The sequence below is a fragment of the Leuciscus leuciscus genome (assembly GCF_965113295.1).
Source record: "Leuciscus leuciscus genome assembly, chromosome: 1".
Classification (NCBI taxonomy): domain Eukaryota; kingdom Metazoa; phylum Chordata; class Actinopteri; order Cypriniformes; family Leuciscidae; genus Leuciscus; species Leuciscus leuciscus.
In genome coordinates, this window is record NC_138725.1 from 65744751 (window position 1) to 65760546 (window position 15796).

The window sequence follows — 15796 nt, forward strand, 5'->3', positions numbered from 1 at the left end:
ACTGCATCGGTCACTGTGTCTTTATCTACCAAGAGCTACAGGGCAGCATAGGAAATGAGGACGAAGGATCAGTCAATACTAAAACTAAGTGTCTGGCATGTAGTTCCGATGGCTTTTGACTTCTTAATTATTCATAATTATACACAAATTAAGTGATCATGAAGACAGTTTTCCACTGACCGTTGCCAGATCATCTGGTATTTCCTCCTCTAGCTCGCTTTTAACCACCTTCTCCAGTGTTGCCAAGGCAATCACAAGCTGTTGTTCATGGTACCGGTTCTCCAGGTCTCGACAGGTGTCAGAGTTAAAAAAGCCTTACCCTTAAAAGAAAACCCCTTTTTTTTTTTTTTTTTTTTTTTTTGGATAAAGGATACTTTGATCTCTGCATCAGGATCCTCAGCAAACATGCTGTCAAAAAGTTGAGGTCCATTTAAGAACTCCACGAATGCGTCCTGTGAAAGAAGGAAGCAATATTTATTCACTACTGTCAAGAAGAGTATAAAGTTTGTATGTCCAGTAGAAAGAAGATTTTAATACAGTGCAGCATTTTAAACACTGTAGTGTAAATCTGACTTATTGAACCTCGAGCATTTAAGATCAGTGTTCTTGTACTTGAATGAGATGGATGGCATGGTGATGTTGGTCACCTTGTGTAGTTGAAGCACCTCATTGTTGATCTTCTGAGCCTCATATGCCTCCTGCTCCTGGTGTCAGGGTTCCATCAGATCTGCACACTCCGCCCATTCGTTCACTCTGCCTGCAATACTGATTCACCACACCTGCACCTCATCATCATCTCATCACCCACTCCCTTTATAAACCCACTGCACCTTCAGTCTACTGTCTGGTCTTGTCTCAAAATAGACGCACAAGACTCTAAGGACTTACCTGATCTACCCACCTGAGATCTACCCACCTGAGATCTACCCACCTGAGATCTACCCACCTGAGATCTACCCACCTGAGATCTACCCACCTGAGATCTACCCACCTGAGATCTACCCACCTGAGATCTACCCACCTGAGATCTACCCACCTGAGATCTACCCACCTGAGATCTACCCACCTGAGATCTACCCACCTGAGATCTACCCACCTGAGATCTACCCACCTGAGATCTACCCACCTGAGATCTACCCACCTGAGATCTACCCACCTGAGATCTACCCACCTGAGATCTACCCACCTGAGATCTACCCACCTGAGATCTACCCACCTGAGATCTACCCACCTGAGATCATCCTCTTCAGTCTCCTATTTCCTGTCTCCAATTCGCCATAGTGTCCTCAGATGATGCGATGTAGTTTTGGATCTCTGAGATGCGCTTGCGATTCCTCTCCACCTCATCTTTGCGTATCTATTAACACAAACCAAAAGGATTTATATTTTATTTAATAACAAAAGGTAGTTCTGATCCTGGAAAGCTGCATGGTAGGACACAACGTGATATAATATAATATAATATAATATTGTTAAGGAGTTCACAGGAAGTGTTCATAATCAAGTACCGATTTCAGCAGACTGCTCTTCCAGCTGTTGATCCGTGCCAGTAGCTCATCCTCCCTGTCATCAATCTTCTGCAGGTGGGTGTAGTGAGAAGCACTGACTGCATCGGTCACTGTATCTTTATCTACCAAGAGCTACAGGGCAGCATAGGAAATGAGGACGAAGGATCAGTCAATACTAAAAATAAGTGTCTGGCATGTAGTTACGATGGCTTTTGACTTCTTAATTATTCATAATTATACACAAATTAAGTGATCATGAAGACATTTTTCCACTGACCGTTGCCAGATCATCTGGTATGTTCTCCTCTAGCTCGCTTTTGACCACCTTCTCCAGTGTTGCCAAGGCAATCACAAGCTGTTGTTTATGGTACCGGTTCTCCAGGTCTCGACACCGTGCGAATGTGTGTCAGAGTTAAAGAAGCCTTACCCATAAAATAAAAGTATTTTTGTTTTGCTTTGTTGGAAAAAGGATATAATTCTTTCACATATTTAATGAACCCTCCAACCCTCTCTAAGACGTTCCACTCATAGACTTGGAAGATGTCCTTTAAAAAAACAAAAAAACATTTGTGAAACTCGTTTAGGTGATATGCTCCATATTAATATTACATTAACACTATAGGTATTTTTATTCTGACCTCCAGTACGTTCACCAGATACAGTTCAAGAGTCACGAGGTTGTTAGATAACCGGCCAGCCTGTTCATGGCAGGAAGTGATGTAAGCTTCAAGAAGATTGGCGTCTGTGATCTGTTGCATGTCCTCAATCTTCTGCAATAGAACAGAATTTTAATTTGTGAGCGTTTTGATGTGTTTAACTGGTGAGAAACAGGTTGTCTCGTGTGACTGAGGGAGAAGAAACCAACCTGTCTCCTGGAGTTTTCAAAGTCAGCTGTCATTTCCGCTGCTTCCCGCTGATTGTCAGTCTCTGCCTCATAGGAACAGGTACAAAAGGATTTCATCTCAGCCATTCTCTTAGCATGCTGAGCCAAACCCGCATCAAATATCTGCACACATAGAGCTTTCATTTCGCTCTTATATGTAAATGGACTGTCAAGGTAAATTGATTATTTTGAGTCCTTTTTAACAGCTGTTCCCTCATCTGCACTCTTAAAGAGGCCATTTTACAGTCTTCTTGTTGCTTTTGGGCTCTACTAGAATAGGTTTTCATGCTTGAATGTTAAAAAAAAAAAAAAAAATGTAAACACATTTGACATTGTTTCAGCACCTCTCTTCCGCATCTGTCAGCAACACACTGGGATGTGTTTCCCGAACAACGACATAACTCGCTGATTAACTACCAGAGTACGATGCATTGTTAAAGAAATCAACTAGATCGTCACAACAGTTTCCCTGAAACTGTACTGTCGCAAATTTGTCGTTCAACCACGTTTTTAATGATGTCACGCACATGGTGAAGTAATAAATACTTTTAATGAATCCGTTTGAGACCGAATCAATGCTAGATTTGTTCTATAAATTACGGACATGGCATCTGAGGACTGATTTTTCTCAGTTATTTTGCTTTATTTCCAGATTTAATCATAGGCTCCTTCTCACTCTTCAAAAACGACGCTTTGACAAACTAAAAGACGTAAATTACATTTGTGTTTATTCGAAATAAAAGATAAGAGATTGTACTGAATGTCAGTTTGCTTATTTTGCTCCAGATAAGGATAAGTCCACATTATATTTTAACAAAAAACTCTGCTTCTAACCACAGGTCGAGAGCTGTCGATCCGACCACACAAGTTTGCGATGCTGTTAGCGAATGTTTGTTGGAACTATAGTTTTGGGAAACACAGACTCATTGAACTATGCTGATAACGACGGAACTTGCGAACATAGTTGGGCGTAATTCATTAAGAACTGTAATTTAATGTCAACTTTTCCCTTGAAAAAGTAAAGTAAGGGATTACTCTTAATTTCTTTGTAATTCAATTACAATTACTTCTGAAGTAATTGCATTCAACACTGTATAGGCTGTACAACAATTCTATATAAAACAATAGTGGATTTAACATCAAAATTTTATGTTAAAATGTATGTTTTTTTTTTTTAATGTAACCCTCTCTCTTTACACACTTTGTCAGTTCAAGAATAATGTATGCAATTCTATAATGTTTATTTGACATAATTAAAAGAAAAGTTTCTTGTCTATCCTTGTATTGGTCAACTGGTTAAAGTTGATGGGATTTATAAAGTAATAAGTAATCCAATACTTTTTAGAGAGACAGTAATAAGTACAGTAATCTAATTACACCGTTGAAGACGTAATTAGGATCTAATAATGAATTACTTTTTTTAGAGTGACTTACCCAACACTGCTAATTATGCTTTTCAGAAATGCACCCCTGTTTAGTTCCTGTCTCAATGAACTCCTAACTTCTAAAAAGCACAATGTGCTCTGATTGGTCAGCTGAATCAATGTGTCGTGATTGGTCAACTGCTTCGAGCGCGTTTGGGAAATGTGCCGCCCCTTACCATAACCATGAGTTTCAACGCACTACTAACTAACTCAACTAGGCCCCGCCCCTTTATATTGCGTATGTCTTGAGCGGGAAATATTGTGACGTGTTTGTTCCTGGGCGAAAACTCAAGACTAACTCAAGAATAACTCCCTTTGGAATGACTTTGTGCTTTGTAACTTTGCAGACGTTTTTCATGCTCGATATTACACACTAATGGAGTTGACAATGTAAAAAAAGCATAATAGTTTTTTTTTTTTTTTTTGCAGTGATGCTGTAGAACAGGGATGGGCAACTTCGGTCCTGGAGGGCCACTGAGTTTAGCTTCAACCCTAATCAAACAAACCTGAACAAGCTAATCAAGGTCCTCAGGATTACTAGAAAATTACAGGCAGGTGATTTTTTTTTCAGGGTTGGAGCTAAACTCTGTAGGACAGTGGCCCTCCAGGACCGAAGTTGCCCATCCCTGCTGTAGAAGAACCATTTTTCATTCCCCAAAGAACCTTTCAGGAAAAAATCTGATCTAAAGAAAAGCTCCATGAATGCCAAAAAAGAACCCTATGTTTAAGAGTGTATTATAAAGTATTGCTTTCATTTGTGGTTTGATTTGTATATTTTGCCATTCATAAAAAGGATATGGCTCCAGCAGTGTGTCAATTCCGGGGAGGCGAGCCAGTTTCTCTGCATGAGGATCCTCAGCAAACATGCTGTTGAAAAGCTGAGGTCCATTTAAGTACGCCACGAATGCGTCCTGTGAAAGAAGGAAGCAATATTTATTCACTACTGTCAAGAAGAGTATATATTAAATTTGTATGTCCAGTAGAAAGAAGATTTTAATACAATGCAGCGTAAATCTGACTTATTAAACCTCGAGCATTTAAGATCAGTGTTCTTGTTGTAACGACTGAGACAAATCAGACACAATTATTTGGTATATGTACCAAAAAATCTTTAAACTACACTCTGGGATCTGTGGTCCCATCCCCCAAATAGGGCAAGACGGTCTTAGTTACCATGACCACGATCAGATAAGTTGGTTTTATGACTCTTAGCAATGTGAACAGGGCCCTGCTACAAAACCTACAGATATTAGAACAGACTCTCCTGCATTCATTTATCGATGAACTGATTAACATGAAATTAACATGCATTCCAGAACATTTTGTGAATGATTCACTGTCTTGTGTTGTGTCTTACACTAATAATATTATCTGTTGATACTATTATCTCTTTGAGACTATGTATTTTATTATAGAACCAACAGTCAATGTAACCTCACGCATACCATGTTTGGTCTCTATAAACTGTTACTTTGAAGATCAAAATGATTGTGTACATCAGGGTTCCTCAAACTCGGTCCTGCCCAGTTTAGCTCCAACCCTGATCAAACACACCTAGCTGTGAGTTTCTAGTGATCCTGAAGACATCCGTGAGCACCGCCTGCCATGCTTTCACGCTCTCACGATCTTGTTACATGCTCTAAGCGCTGTACATGCTAAGGAATAATTATCTTTTGGTGGCCATGAAAGATACGCTTTTCTTAGAATAGATGAATAATCAAGAGTTCGTTGGAACTGATTAATTGATTGTAATATTCATTTAGCTACCTCAAGTTAATCCAATTAACTGACCCAAATGATAATTATGAGTTAGTATTAATATTTCCCCTTTGAGCTAATATTGTTACATTGTACTTGAATGAGATGGATGGCATGGTGATGTTGGTTACCTTGTGTAGTTGAAGCTCCTCCTCGGTGATCTTCTGAGCCTCAATTGCCTTCTGCTTCTGGAGCTCATTGTATTGCAATTCTTGAATCTTTGCAGCGGCAGTTTTACGCTTTATATGTAGAAACAAAAAATATGAATTATGAACAGAACATTAGGACAAATGTTAGCAATCCCTCACTTGTGAAAAAGAAGCATGTTTAAATGTATTGAATGTGCACTTGTATGTGTAATTCGAATCTCATATATTTTACAAAACTCTACTTGCAGATAATATAACATGAATGCACTTAATGAGAGTTCACTTTCATGAATGTTTCTTAAGTCAACTTTTAAAAAGTGCACTTTGCAATAATGTAAAATGAAAACTTTGAAGTTCATTTTAAAACATTTTATTGGTCATGCTTTAAATAAGTACGCTTATTTTGATGTATTGACTAACGTTTTAAAGCTCATGTAAAGTACTTGATTATAATTTAAACTGTAGTGTGTTATTCAATATTATAAATTTATATATATTTATATATCATTATAAATTTGTTGATATATAATGTAAAGTTTTTTGAAAATACTTCTTTACTTACCAATGAAGGTGACTCTGATTTTTTGTGGCTGATTATTTGGACAGAAATTTGTGAAAAATGCCCTTTTCAGTGGAGAAAATATGGAGCCATGTGACATGTGCACGTGTGTTGAAAGAGGGAACAAAATGGACCCCTGTGGGTCATGTGACCACTCTTTTGCATTTTCTTTGGTTAGTATTTGAGTTCCCCTCCCCTTAGAGAGCATTGAACAATTACATTTTATTATGTTTTTATTAAAAAAAGCTAAAATAGACTATGTTGCCTGGAGGCAACACCGTACCATAGAGGGTTAATATATTTTAAATGTACTAAATTCCAACTTCATCATTAAGTTTGTAATTACAAATATATTTAAATTCGTTTTTCAATAGAAATTACATTAAAGTATATTTAATTTACACTCTTAAAAATAAAGGTTCTTTCTTGGCAAATTTGGCATCGATCATTCCATGATGAAACTTTAACATCCACGCAACCTTTCCATTCCACAAAAGGTTCTTTATAGTGGAAAAAGGTTTTTTAGATTTTAAAATGTTCTTTATACTATAAGAAAAAATAATGGTTATTTTAAGAGCTGATCACTTACAGGTTCTCGCTGCAAAAACCCAAAACTTTATTTTAATGAGTGTTAATGCTCGGCAGTTTATTCGGCAGTAAACCTGAACCATATTTAAAATAAAATAGAAGTAATTATGAAATTGCATAAAGATCTATGCCTGGTTTCACAGACAGGGTTTAGATTAAGCCAGGATTAGGCCTTAGACGTTCCTTATAAAACAAAACAAAAAAACATTACTGGTGTGCATCTTGAGACAAAACAATGTCACCGACATATTTTAAGATATATCAGTGCAAGTTGCTTTCAGTTAAAAAAGCTCAAACATGCATTTTAGTCTGGGACTAGCTTAAACCTTGTCTGTGAAATTGGGCAATAAATCAGAAAAGTTCAGCTAATTTCATTTATCATAGATTTACATTTTAAATTTAAATTGCAATTAAGTGTCAGAAAACATTACATTCAGTTTGCACTTAAATATTTTATTCTAAAGTATAATATTTCCATAATAGGTCCTCTTTTTAAAAGTGTGCTAGTGCACGTCTCTTTCACAAGTGGTCAGCTGAAAAACCAAGCAACTGCAATTATATGCAGCCGCGGATATATGAGAAATGACTTATTAATGTCTCACTAACCGTTTGTTCATCCAGCAGTCTGTAGTCCAGATAGACCAGGTCTGGAAGTTTTGTCGCCACAAATATCTTAAAGTCCTCTTCATCACAGATGGGATTTCCCGCAACGTTGAGAGTGCGTAAATTCTCAAACTTTTTGAGGTACACCACCTGCAGGGTCAGATATGATTTCCTTCAGCTTTATGTTTGAGTGACACTCATGAATTGGAATATTGGAAATTAATTAGTGGATGGCTGCATATTTTGGAGTCAGACTCATTTTCATCCTTTTGGGATTCCACATTTTCTAAAAATGTATCCTCTAAAATATTGTTGGCTTACATTATCCAGTTGAGCAATGCTATTGTTTCCAATAGAGAGGATGTTCAGGTTCTGCAGCGCATCCAGATTTTCAATGACAGAAATCCGGTTGTTGAACAAACTCAAGTCCTGAAGTTTCACAAGAGAGTCCAGTCCTTTAATCACTTCAATATTATTGAATGACAAATCTAAGGAATATAAGAATTCTGGGTTAGTATTTGGAGATACTCCGGATATGTTTTTGATATCAGTCGGACAGTCTGTACTCACCCAGCCAGATCAGATTAGTGAGGTTTTCTAACCCTTCAATCCTCTCAATAACATTATTACACAGCTGAAGATGTGTTAGAGAGGGGAAATGCCACTGGTGGGGAATCTTTAGGATGTCTACAAAAAACATAAATATTATATTAATTATATTTTTCAATAAATAAATAAATACATGCTATTTTTTATACAATGAACTGTTATTGAAATTATACCAATCATGATAATGAAAATGAATGAAATCAAATAAAAATCCTGTCATTAATTACTCACCTTCATGTCGTTCCAAACCGTTCATGTTCGAAACACAAATGAAGACCTTTTTGATGAAATCTGAGAGATTTCTGTCCCTACATTGACAGCTACGCAACTATCACTTTAATGTTTCAAAAAGTTCACAGAGCAAGAGAATGAACCTCATTGGTTCTATCAGAAGCTCAAACATGCTGCGTAACACAAGAATGAACCTCGCTTGAGCGAACAAGCTTGAGCTTCAGTTTACCACAACTGATGTGCGAGTTAATAAATGTTTATATGTGAATGAAAGCCTAAATTAAATTTGTTCATCATATAATGCGATCGTGTCTTTTCAGAAAATGTATTGGACTAAACCGCTCAATTCATATGGATTAGTTTTACAATATCTTTATGAACTTTTTAAAGTGTCAAAGTGGTAGGCCTAGTTGCGTAGACTGTCAATGGAGGGACAGAAATTGCTCAGATTTCATCAAAAAGATCTTCATTTGTGTTTCGAACATGAACAAAACTCTTTTGGGTTTGAAACGACATGAGGGTGAGTAAATGATGACAGAATTTTTATTTTTTGCGTGAACTGTCCCTTTAACACTGATTAAAAAACATTATCTGTGTGAGAGGGTGGATGTATTTTACTTGTCATGAAAATAATGTCTAAATAAATAAAGTGGGTTTCACTTTTTCAATAATTCAAAATATATTCTTATTTTTCTCTTGATTTTGGGGGTGAAATATGTCCCAGGAAAGTTTTCATGAGATTCACCCAGAATAAAAAATAAAAAAATAAAAAAAAAGTTTAATTTTACATTAAAATGAATTTAATTACGGTTCTTACTTCTGAAGTCCAACCGCAGCTGAGACACCTCCTCTGGGTGGGCTAAGGCTATTTGTCCAGCTGGTCCTCCCTGTTCAACAATTGCTTGTTGTAGCATCGCCTCATCGATTACTTTGGGTTTATCCTGTTCTCTGCTCATTTTCCAACGCTTCTGATTTTATTTTATTATACCTTTATTTAACCAGGGAAGAAAATCACATTGAGATAAGATATCTAATTTACAAGTGAGCCCTGGCCAAGGTAGCAGCACACAGTAAACATAATAAAAACAGAAAAAAGTAAAATTAAGTACATAAAACAATAGGCACAACATGATGACTGGACCCGTTTATTACCTGCAGTAACGGTGATTAGCAGTGCAATATTATCTAATATTAATATTATCTAGTGCAATTGCAATCTTATTTTGCAGACCTGTCACTATAAAAGCAGTCAAAACACTGTATCAGTCACCTATTTCAAATGTTATTACTAAAAGCTCATTCATTTGACAACAGACTTAACGTTACCTGGAAATATATCGCTGAAGTACTGGAATGATGGACGCAAACACTGTTGCTCAGCAACCACAGACTACCGCCATGACGTCATCAACTTCCGGAGTTTTCAGGAGCTTTGAGGCGCTCTAATGAAATTAAAATACATTTTAGTAATAATACTCAGCCATATAACGTTAGTGATATTCTTCGAGTATTTAATTTTTAAGATTCTTCATGAAATGGAAAATCGAAGGAAATTTGTTCAATTTTTAGTATTAATACTAAAATGCCTCCGCTATTTCTAAACTAAATTTCGAAAAGCAAACATGTCCATAAATTCATGTTTTTATAACGTAGTTTCCATACGTTTTTGCTCATTAAGAGTATTTTGTAAATTAACTGCCGTGTTAAGACTTTGCCCATGATTGACAGCTTCCTCGATCAATAAATTAAAGGTTCCGCTTGTTTAAACCAATCAGACAGCTCTCTGGGCGGGGCTTATGCGCGCTTACTGGGTCAGCCTCTCACCATCGGAGGATTGTTGTTGTCATCAAGATGAAGTTCTTGTTGGGGAATCCGTACAGCACTCCCGTTGGCTAGTGCATTGGTGAGTTAGCGGCTTATAGTAGCCTGTTCTTCAATGAAATATGTTTTAATAACTGTTAATGGACCATGTTCGTCCATTGTTCGTGTTAAAAATGCTTGAAATGTGTGTAGCTGCTAGCATCTTACAGGAGCGTAAACAGTCATCACTGTTAGCCACGCCCGCCGACGGGGGGGGACGGGTCTGTTGAACTGGGCCCTCATTAAATTATGGATAAAAAAAATAAATAAAAATAGGCCTATTTGTGGAAAAAATATGTAATATTTGAGTTACATAAAAGCTTTTTTATGTGTATTCTTCCTAATTGTCCTTGAAATAGTGGCCAAGAACCTAGATAAAATGGAGGCCTGGGAGATTTTCTAAACAAATATTTAAAAAAAGGTGGTGACGGTGAAGCTGGAACTAGTAAAGTCAATGTAGAGCAAGGTAAGAAACAGCGCTGCCAACGTTTACGAGCCTTGTCAGGAGTTTTCCTGCGTTTAATTTTTTTGGGCGGCCACCAAAGCAAATTTTTGTCCCGCTAAAGCCTTATTTGATCGGTAAGTGATGTAGAATAGAATGAGTGCTGCGCCTGACAGCCAGGGCGCTTAACGAGCAGAGAGAGAGAGAGAGCCCCGGCCGCGCGCGCGCACTCTCACGTCTTCAAACAACACGTCGAGCGCTGTCTCCCTCGCGCATATTAATCAAAGTCAATTGACACGATAGTAAAAGGTCGGAAGACCACAGTTTCACGTGGAGCATTTGGAATTTTTTTCTCTTGAATTACCGCGGGGTGTGAATTGTACTAAAAAAAACGTTTCCTTATCTTCTCTAGATTGTGTCTCATGGGCTTCTGAACCGCTTTTTGCTTTTTGGACCTGTTTGCCTTGGGAGACCCTACAGGGGCATATAGGCCCCCGGACAACTTAGCTCCTAGGATCATTCGGGTACTCAAACCCCTCCACCAAGATAAGGGGGCAGTTCAAGGAGGAGTGTAAGAAAATTTTGTACATTTTAAAGTAAAATTCCTAAATCTGGCGCAAAGTTCAAAATTAAGAGCTCCAGCCCATATTCAGTGTGCAACTTGAACAAAGAAAAAGTCAGTGCATTGACTTGTACCTGAAATTTAAATGGGACTCAGACATCTTTTTAGTTGTGATATAGTGTCTCAGTCTACATTACTCTACATACTACTATGACTACTACTACTACTAATATTATTCCTATGACAGTAATATAGCCATTTCTGTCAGGACCACTATCGTCATATATGATTGACAATAAGCATACAATTTGGATTGGCGGTATGGTTCCGTTCTGGGCGAGAACTCCCTGCGCATCCATGCAGCCTAGCATGGATAAGAGCAGGGAGAGCAGCAATAACCCCCCTTGGGGTAAACAGAACAGAACCAACATGAATGTATTGCAGATATCATTAATTCAAGATTTTAAAGTATGACATAATTCGAGAATTTATTCTGATTCGAAGGGAATCAGAATGCCAAATCCTGACTGACGAGAGGAGGAGCTGGGGATGGAGGAGGGTAATTAGCTCCTGAGAAACGCGATAGTTGCTGATAATACTGAAGCAGCTTATATATGTATACGGTGATAGGCGTCGTATTCCTATAGGTAGATGTGGATCAGCTGATAGTCAGCTGATGCGAGCTTGACTAACGTGACCTGCCAGAACTAACGCTACGCTTGATATATTGTAAAACAAATGCACTGAAAAATAAATGAAACTTTCATAATTAGTTTAGTCTATTTCTGTACATGCAAGAGATAAACCTGTGAGCTTTTATTTTGGCGAAAAACAAAGTTTACAAACGTCTCATTACAAATGTTGAAATGTTTGAAAGTAATATCTAATATAACCAATTGCATTTATTTTAATTTCAAACATCGCAACAGACCTTTCAGATCACTCAATTTGAAATGTATAATAAATGTATATTTATATTAATACACATTGATCTATACAGTACATGCAAAAAAGTATGATATTTATACTATATTTATAGATGTATATTATCTCTATGTTTGATGTTGCTGCAGGGTGTTGTTCCGTATGAACACATTTTGTCAAGTGAAGTGAACTCTAACAGATACCCCGTGCTCAGGGAATAGTGAGCAGTGAACACTACGTAGGGAAACCCTGTGGATTTGAGTTCTAGACGTGGTCCTGTGTCTGGAACTCATAATTGAGTTTGCGTCAGTATTTGAGTCGGCCGCTGATCCGTGTGTGATTTGTTTCTCACAGAAAAAGCCACAGATGGCTCCCTGCAGAATGAAGACTGGACACTCAACATGGAGATCTGTGACATCATTAATGAGACCGAGGAAGGGTGAGAGACCAACACACACATAATTCAAGGCTTTTGGTCATACCTAGGATATCCAGAACCACCAAAGGAGGGAGAGCATTTTCACATTTGGCTCCAAAACTCTGGAATAGTCTTCCTGATACTGTTCGTTGCTCAGACTCGCTCTCCCAGTTTAAAACTAGATTAAAGTCGCATCTCTTCAGCCAGGCATTCATATAATCCTACAGTTCAAACTACAATCCGGCCTCTAGCTCATAAATGCCAGAGGAGAACTGGCCCCCAACTGAGCCTGGGTTCTCCCAAGGTTTTTTTTTCTCCATTAGGTCACCTGATGGAGTTTTTTGGTTCCTTGCCACTGTTGCCTTTGGCTTGCTCAGTTGGGGATATTTTGGGGATATTTAATAAAATTTTATCAATCAATAAATTCCACTTGAAACAAACCTTGTTGTATTATTTTTATTTAATACTGTGAAGCTGCTTTGATACAATTTGTATTGTGAAAAGCGCTATACAAATAAACTTGACTTGACTTGACATAAACACATGCGCACAGATCTTGCTGATGACTCACAGTGACTCTCACGGACTCATTCAGAGCAGACTGACTGGGAATGTGCTGTCGTAGCGTCTCCAGCAGTAATGGGTTCTCACAGTTCCTCTTAGACCGTTTACAGCTGACGTTGAAAAGCATAAAACGTCTGAATTTCTTTGAAAGAAGAATGTTTACAACTAGTTTTATCTGCACAGTGAAATTCAGTGCGATCCAAAACTATTGTCTTTCATTTGATGTAGGGATGCACGATACATCTGCCACCATATCGTATCGGCCGATATATGTTCATTTTTAAAGTTATCGATATCGGCCCAATAAGAAAATTTGGCCAATGTATTAAAGCCGATAAATATTCCTTCAGCTGTGCACTGTTGTGATGGTTTTCAATTGCTTGAAATATGATTTGAATCACTTCAAAAAAGGAAAATACAGTTAAGTGCAACGTGCAGTGCAAGTCTTTCATATAGGCTACATAAAATGATAATGAGAACATTATAATTGTGTGCTTTGGACGTGGCTTTTAATGGTGAGACTTTTGTTTTTGTGATCAGGCTCTCAAAAAAAATTCGGATTTAGATTTATCGACCAATATATCGGTTATCGGCAAAGAATGTAGTGAGAGTGGGATATTCCTACAGAGAGCAATAGAGCAGGATGAGTGACACAATGATATATTCACACAAATGTTCATGGAAATATAAAATCGTGAATATCACAATGATGTCAATGCACTTTTTATGTGGCCGATACGTTTTCTAAAGAGTGTGTCATTGATTAGACTGTGATATACTTCCTTGTCACGTGATGTTGTAATAGCGTCTATCATTTAAACTTATGTCATTAAAGTTGGCAAGTCCAATTCATTTCCATGAATAAGTTCAAAGTGTCCATTTAAAATAACTGATTCAAACTCTGATTCAATTATTCACTCGCATACCAACCCAAAAATGTTTGCTGAAGCATGTAGTATCATATACTGTACTGGAATGTTTTAATAAAAATATACATTACCATTCAGGAAGATAAAAAAAAAGAGGAAATTAATAGTTTTATTCAGCAAGGCTGCATTCAATTATTCAAAAGTGACAGTAAAGGCATTTATAGTGTTACAAAATATTTCTATTTATAATAAATATAAGAAGGATCATGTGACACAGAAGACTGGAGTAATGATGCCGAAAATGCACTTTGATCACAGTAATAAATTACATTTTACAATATATTAAAACAGAAAAGTTCATTTAAATTGTAATAATATTTTGCAATATTACTATTTTACTGTGTTTTTAATCAAATAAATGCAGCTTTAGTGAACATGAGACTTCTTTCAAAAACATTGAAACAATCTTACCGACCCCAAACTTTTGAACAGTATAATGATGTTTATTACTCTGTACTATTATATTGGTGCATATAAGTGAAAATGATCATTCTTGTTCTTGCATTAACATTTTGAATCTACTTGTTTGAAGATTGATAAAAAAAAAAAAAAAATAAAAAAAAATGTATATAATATATTAATATATATTTTTTTTTTATCACGCTTTTAAAGCCACACTAAGTAGAAATTGTGTTTTTGTCAAACAGCGACCCCCTAGAGTCGTTGTGGAATACTTGCACTGTCGTAAATATATTATATTATAACGTTTTTACATGATTGCAACTAAATCACAAGTAAATAGTCTATAGTCTAGGCCTACTGTATAATTTAATTTGTGTTGTTTTTATTGGAATGTAAACATTACAAAATGCCAGATAACATCAATTAAGTTAAATGTACGTCGCATTATTTCATGACATTGGCCGTTATGATGTCATTAGACATGATTATTGCAATTTATCATAATAGTTTGCAAATTGTGCTCGTTTACACTATTTACAACCTCTACGTTAGGCTTATTTATGATAATTATGTGAGATATTGAAAGCTGTTCTCATGATAATCGCAGGAATCAACGTCAACAGCGTCGTCTGATATCCCTCAGGACTACGTGATAAATACACCTCACAACACCTGAGTTCAGCTGGCAAACTAATTCGTGAGGCATAGCTATCTGATTTATCAAAACGATTCCATTTACACCTGGTCACATAAATGTATTTTTGCAAAACGGATTTAAATTCGATCTTCAATTCTCGCGCTATATGCAGATTTAATGGAGTGCACGTCACCGAAAGCAACAGATATGAGCTGCATTTTATAGATCATCAGCTAAAATTTCAAAATCAAAGACCGCAATAAGAGAGAGCAGTAACAGCCCTGGTAAGATCATTTCGTTTCTTTACTTTTAATGATGAAGATTGTGTGTTAAGCGTTGTAACAACAATGGCATCTGCTTTTCGCATTAAGTGGATCATGTGATGGCAAAACACCTCGTCTTTGTGTTTGCTGGTTAATAATTGCCCCACGAGGGCCATTTACCAGCGCCCATGTGACTCGTATCCCCCAACTTTACGGCCTCATGGCATTCCGGACACACACACAAACACCCTTTTGTGTATAACTGAGAATAAGAGAAATATCTGTTATTTTCCTTTATAATGTGTGTACCTTCCTATATGCACGTGTGATAGAGGTTTGGTTTGCTAGAGTATAGTTTTGAATTCTAAATGTTCATTGAAGGGAATTCCTCAGTCGTGTCTTGTTGTAACCCTAACTCAGACCATAAAACTTTACGACCCAAGCCTCAAAGGCATTCCAGAACACACACACACACACACACAC

The 15796-nt window shown here is 37.0% G+C and overlaps 2 protein-coding genes across 2 annotated transcripts; both read right to left on the reverse strand.

Moving 5' to 3' along the window:
• Positions 1-1481: 1481 nt before the first annotated feature.
• LOC309497940 (dynein regulatory complex subunit 3-like) lies at positions 1482-2565 on the reverse strand (the record flags this gene model as incomplete). Its single annotated transcript, XM_082168337.1, has 5 exons — positions 2374-2565; positions 2147-2278; positions 1936-2053; positions 1786-1892; positions 1482-1640 (listed from the first exon to the last, which is right to left on the reverse strand). The coding sequence occupies exons 1-5, from the start codon at positions 2533-2535 to the stop codon at positions 1482-1484; spliced, it is 678 nt and encodes a 225-aa protein (XP_082024463.1). The 5' UTR covers positions 2536-2565.
• A 1933-nt stretch (positions 2566-4498) lies between these two features.
• Positions 4499-9687, reverse strand: LOC309497984 (dynein regulatory complex subunit 3-like; the record flags this gene model as incomplete). Its single annotated transcript, XM_082168473.1, has 7 exons — positions 9639-9687; positions 9130-9300; positions 8043-8159; positions 7794-7960; positions 7476-7622; positions 5705-5812; positions 4499-4726 (listed from the first exon to the last, which is right to left on the reverse strand). The coding sequence occupies exons 2-7, from the start codon at positions 9266-9268 to the stop codon at positions 4499-4501; spliced, it is 906 nt and encodes a 301-aa protein (XP_082024599.1). The 5' UTR covers positions 9269-9300; positions 9639-9687.
• Between the last annotated feature and the right edge of the window lie 6109 nt (positions 9688-15796).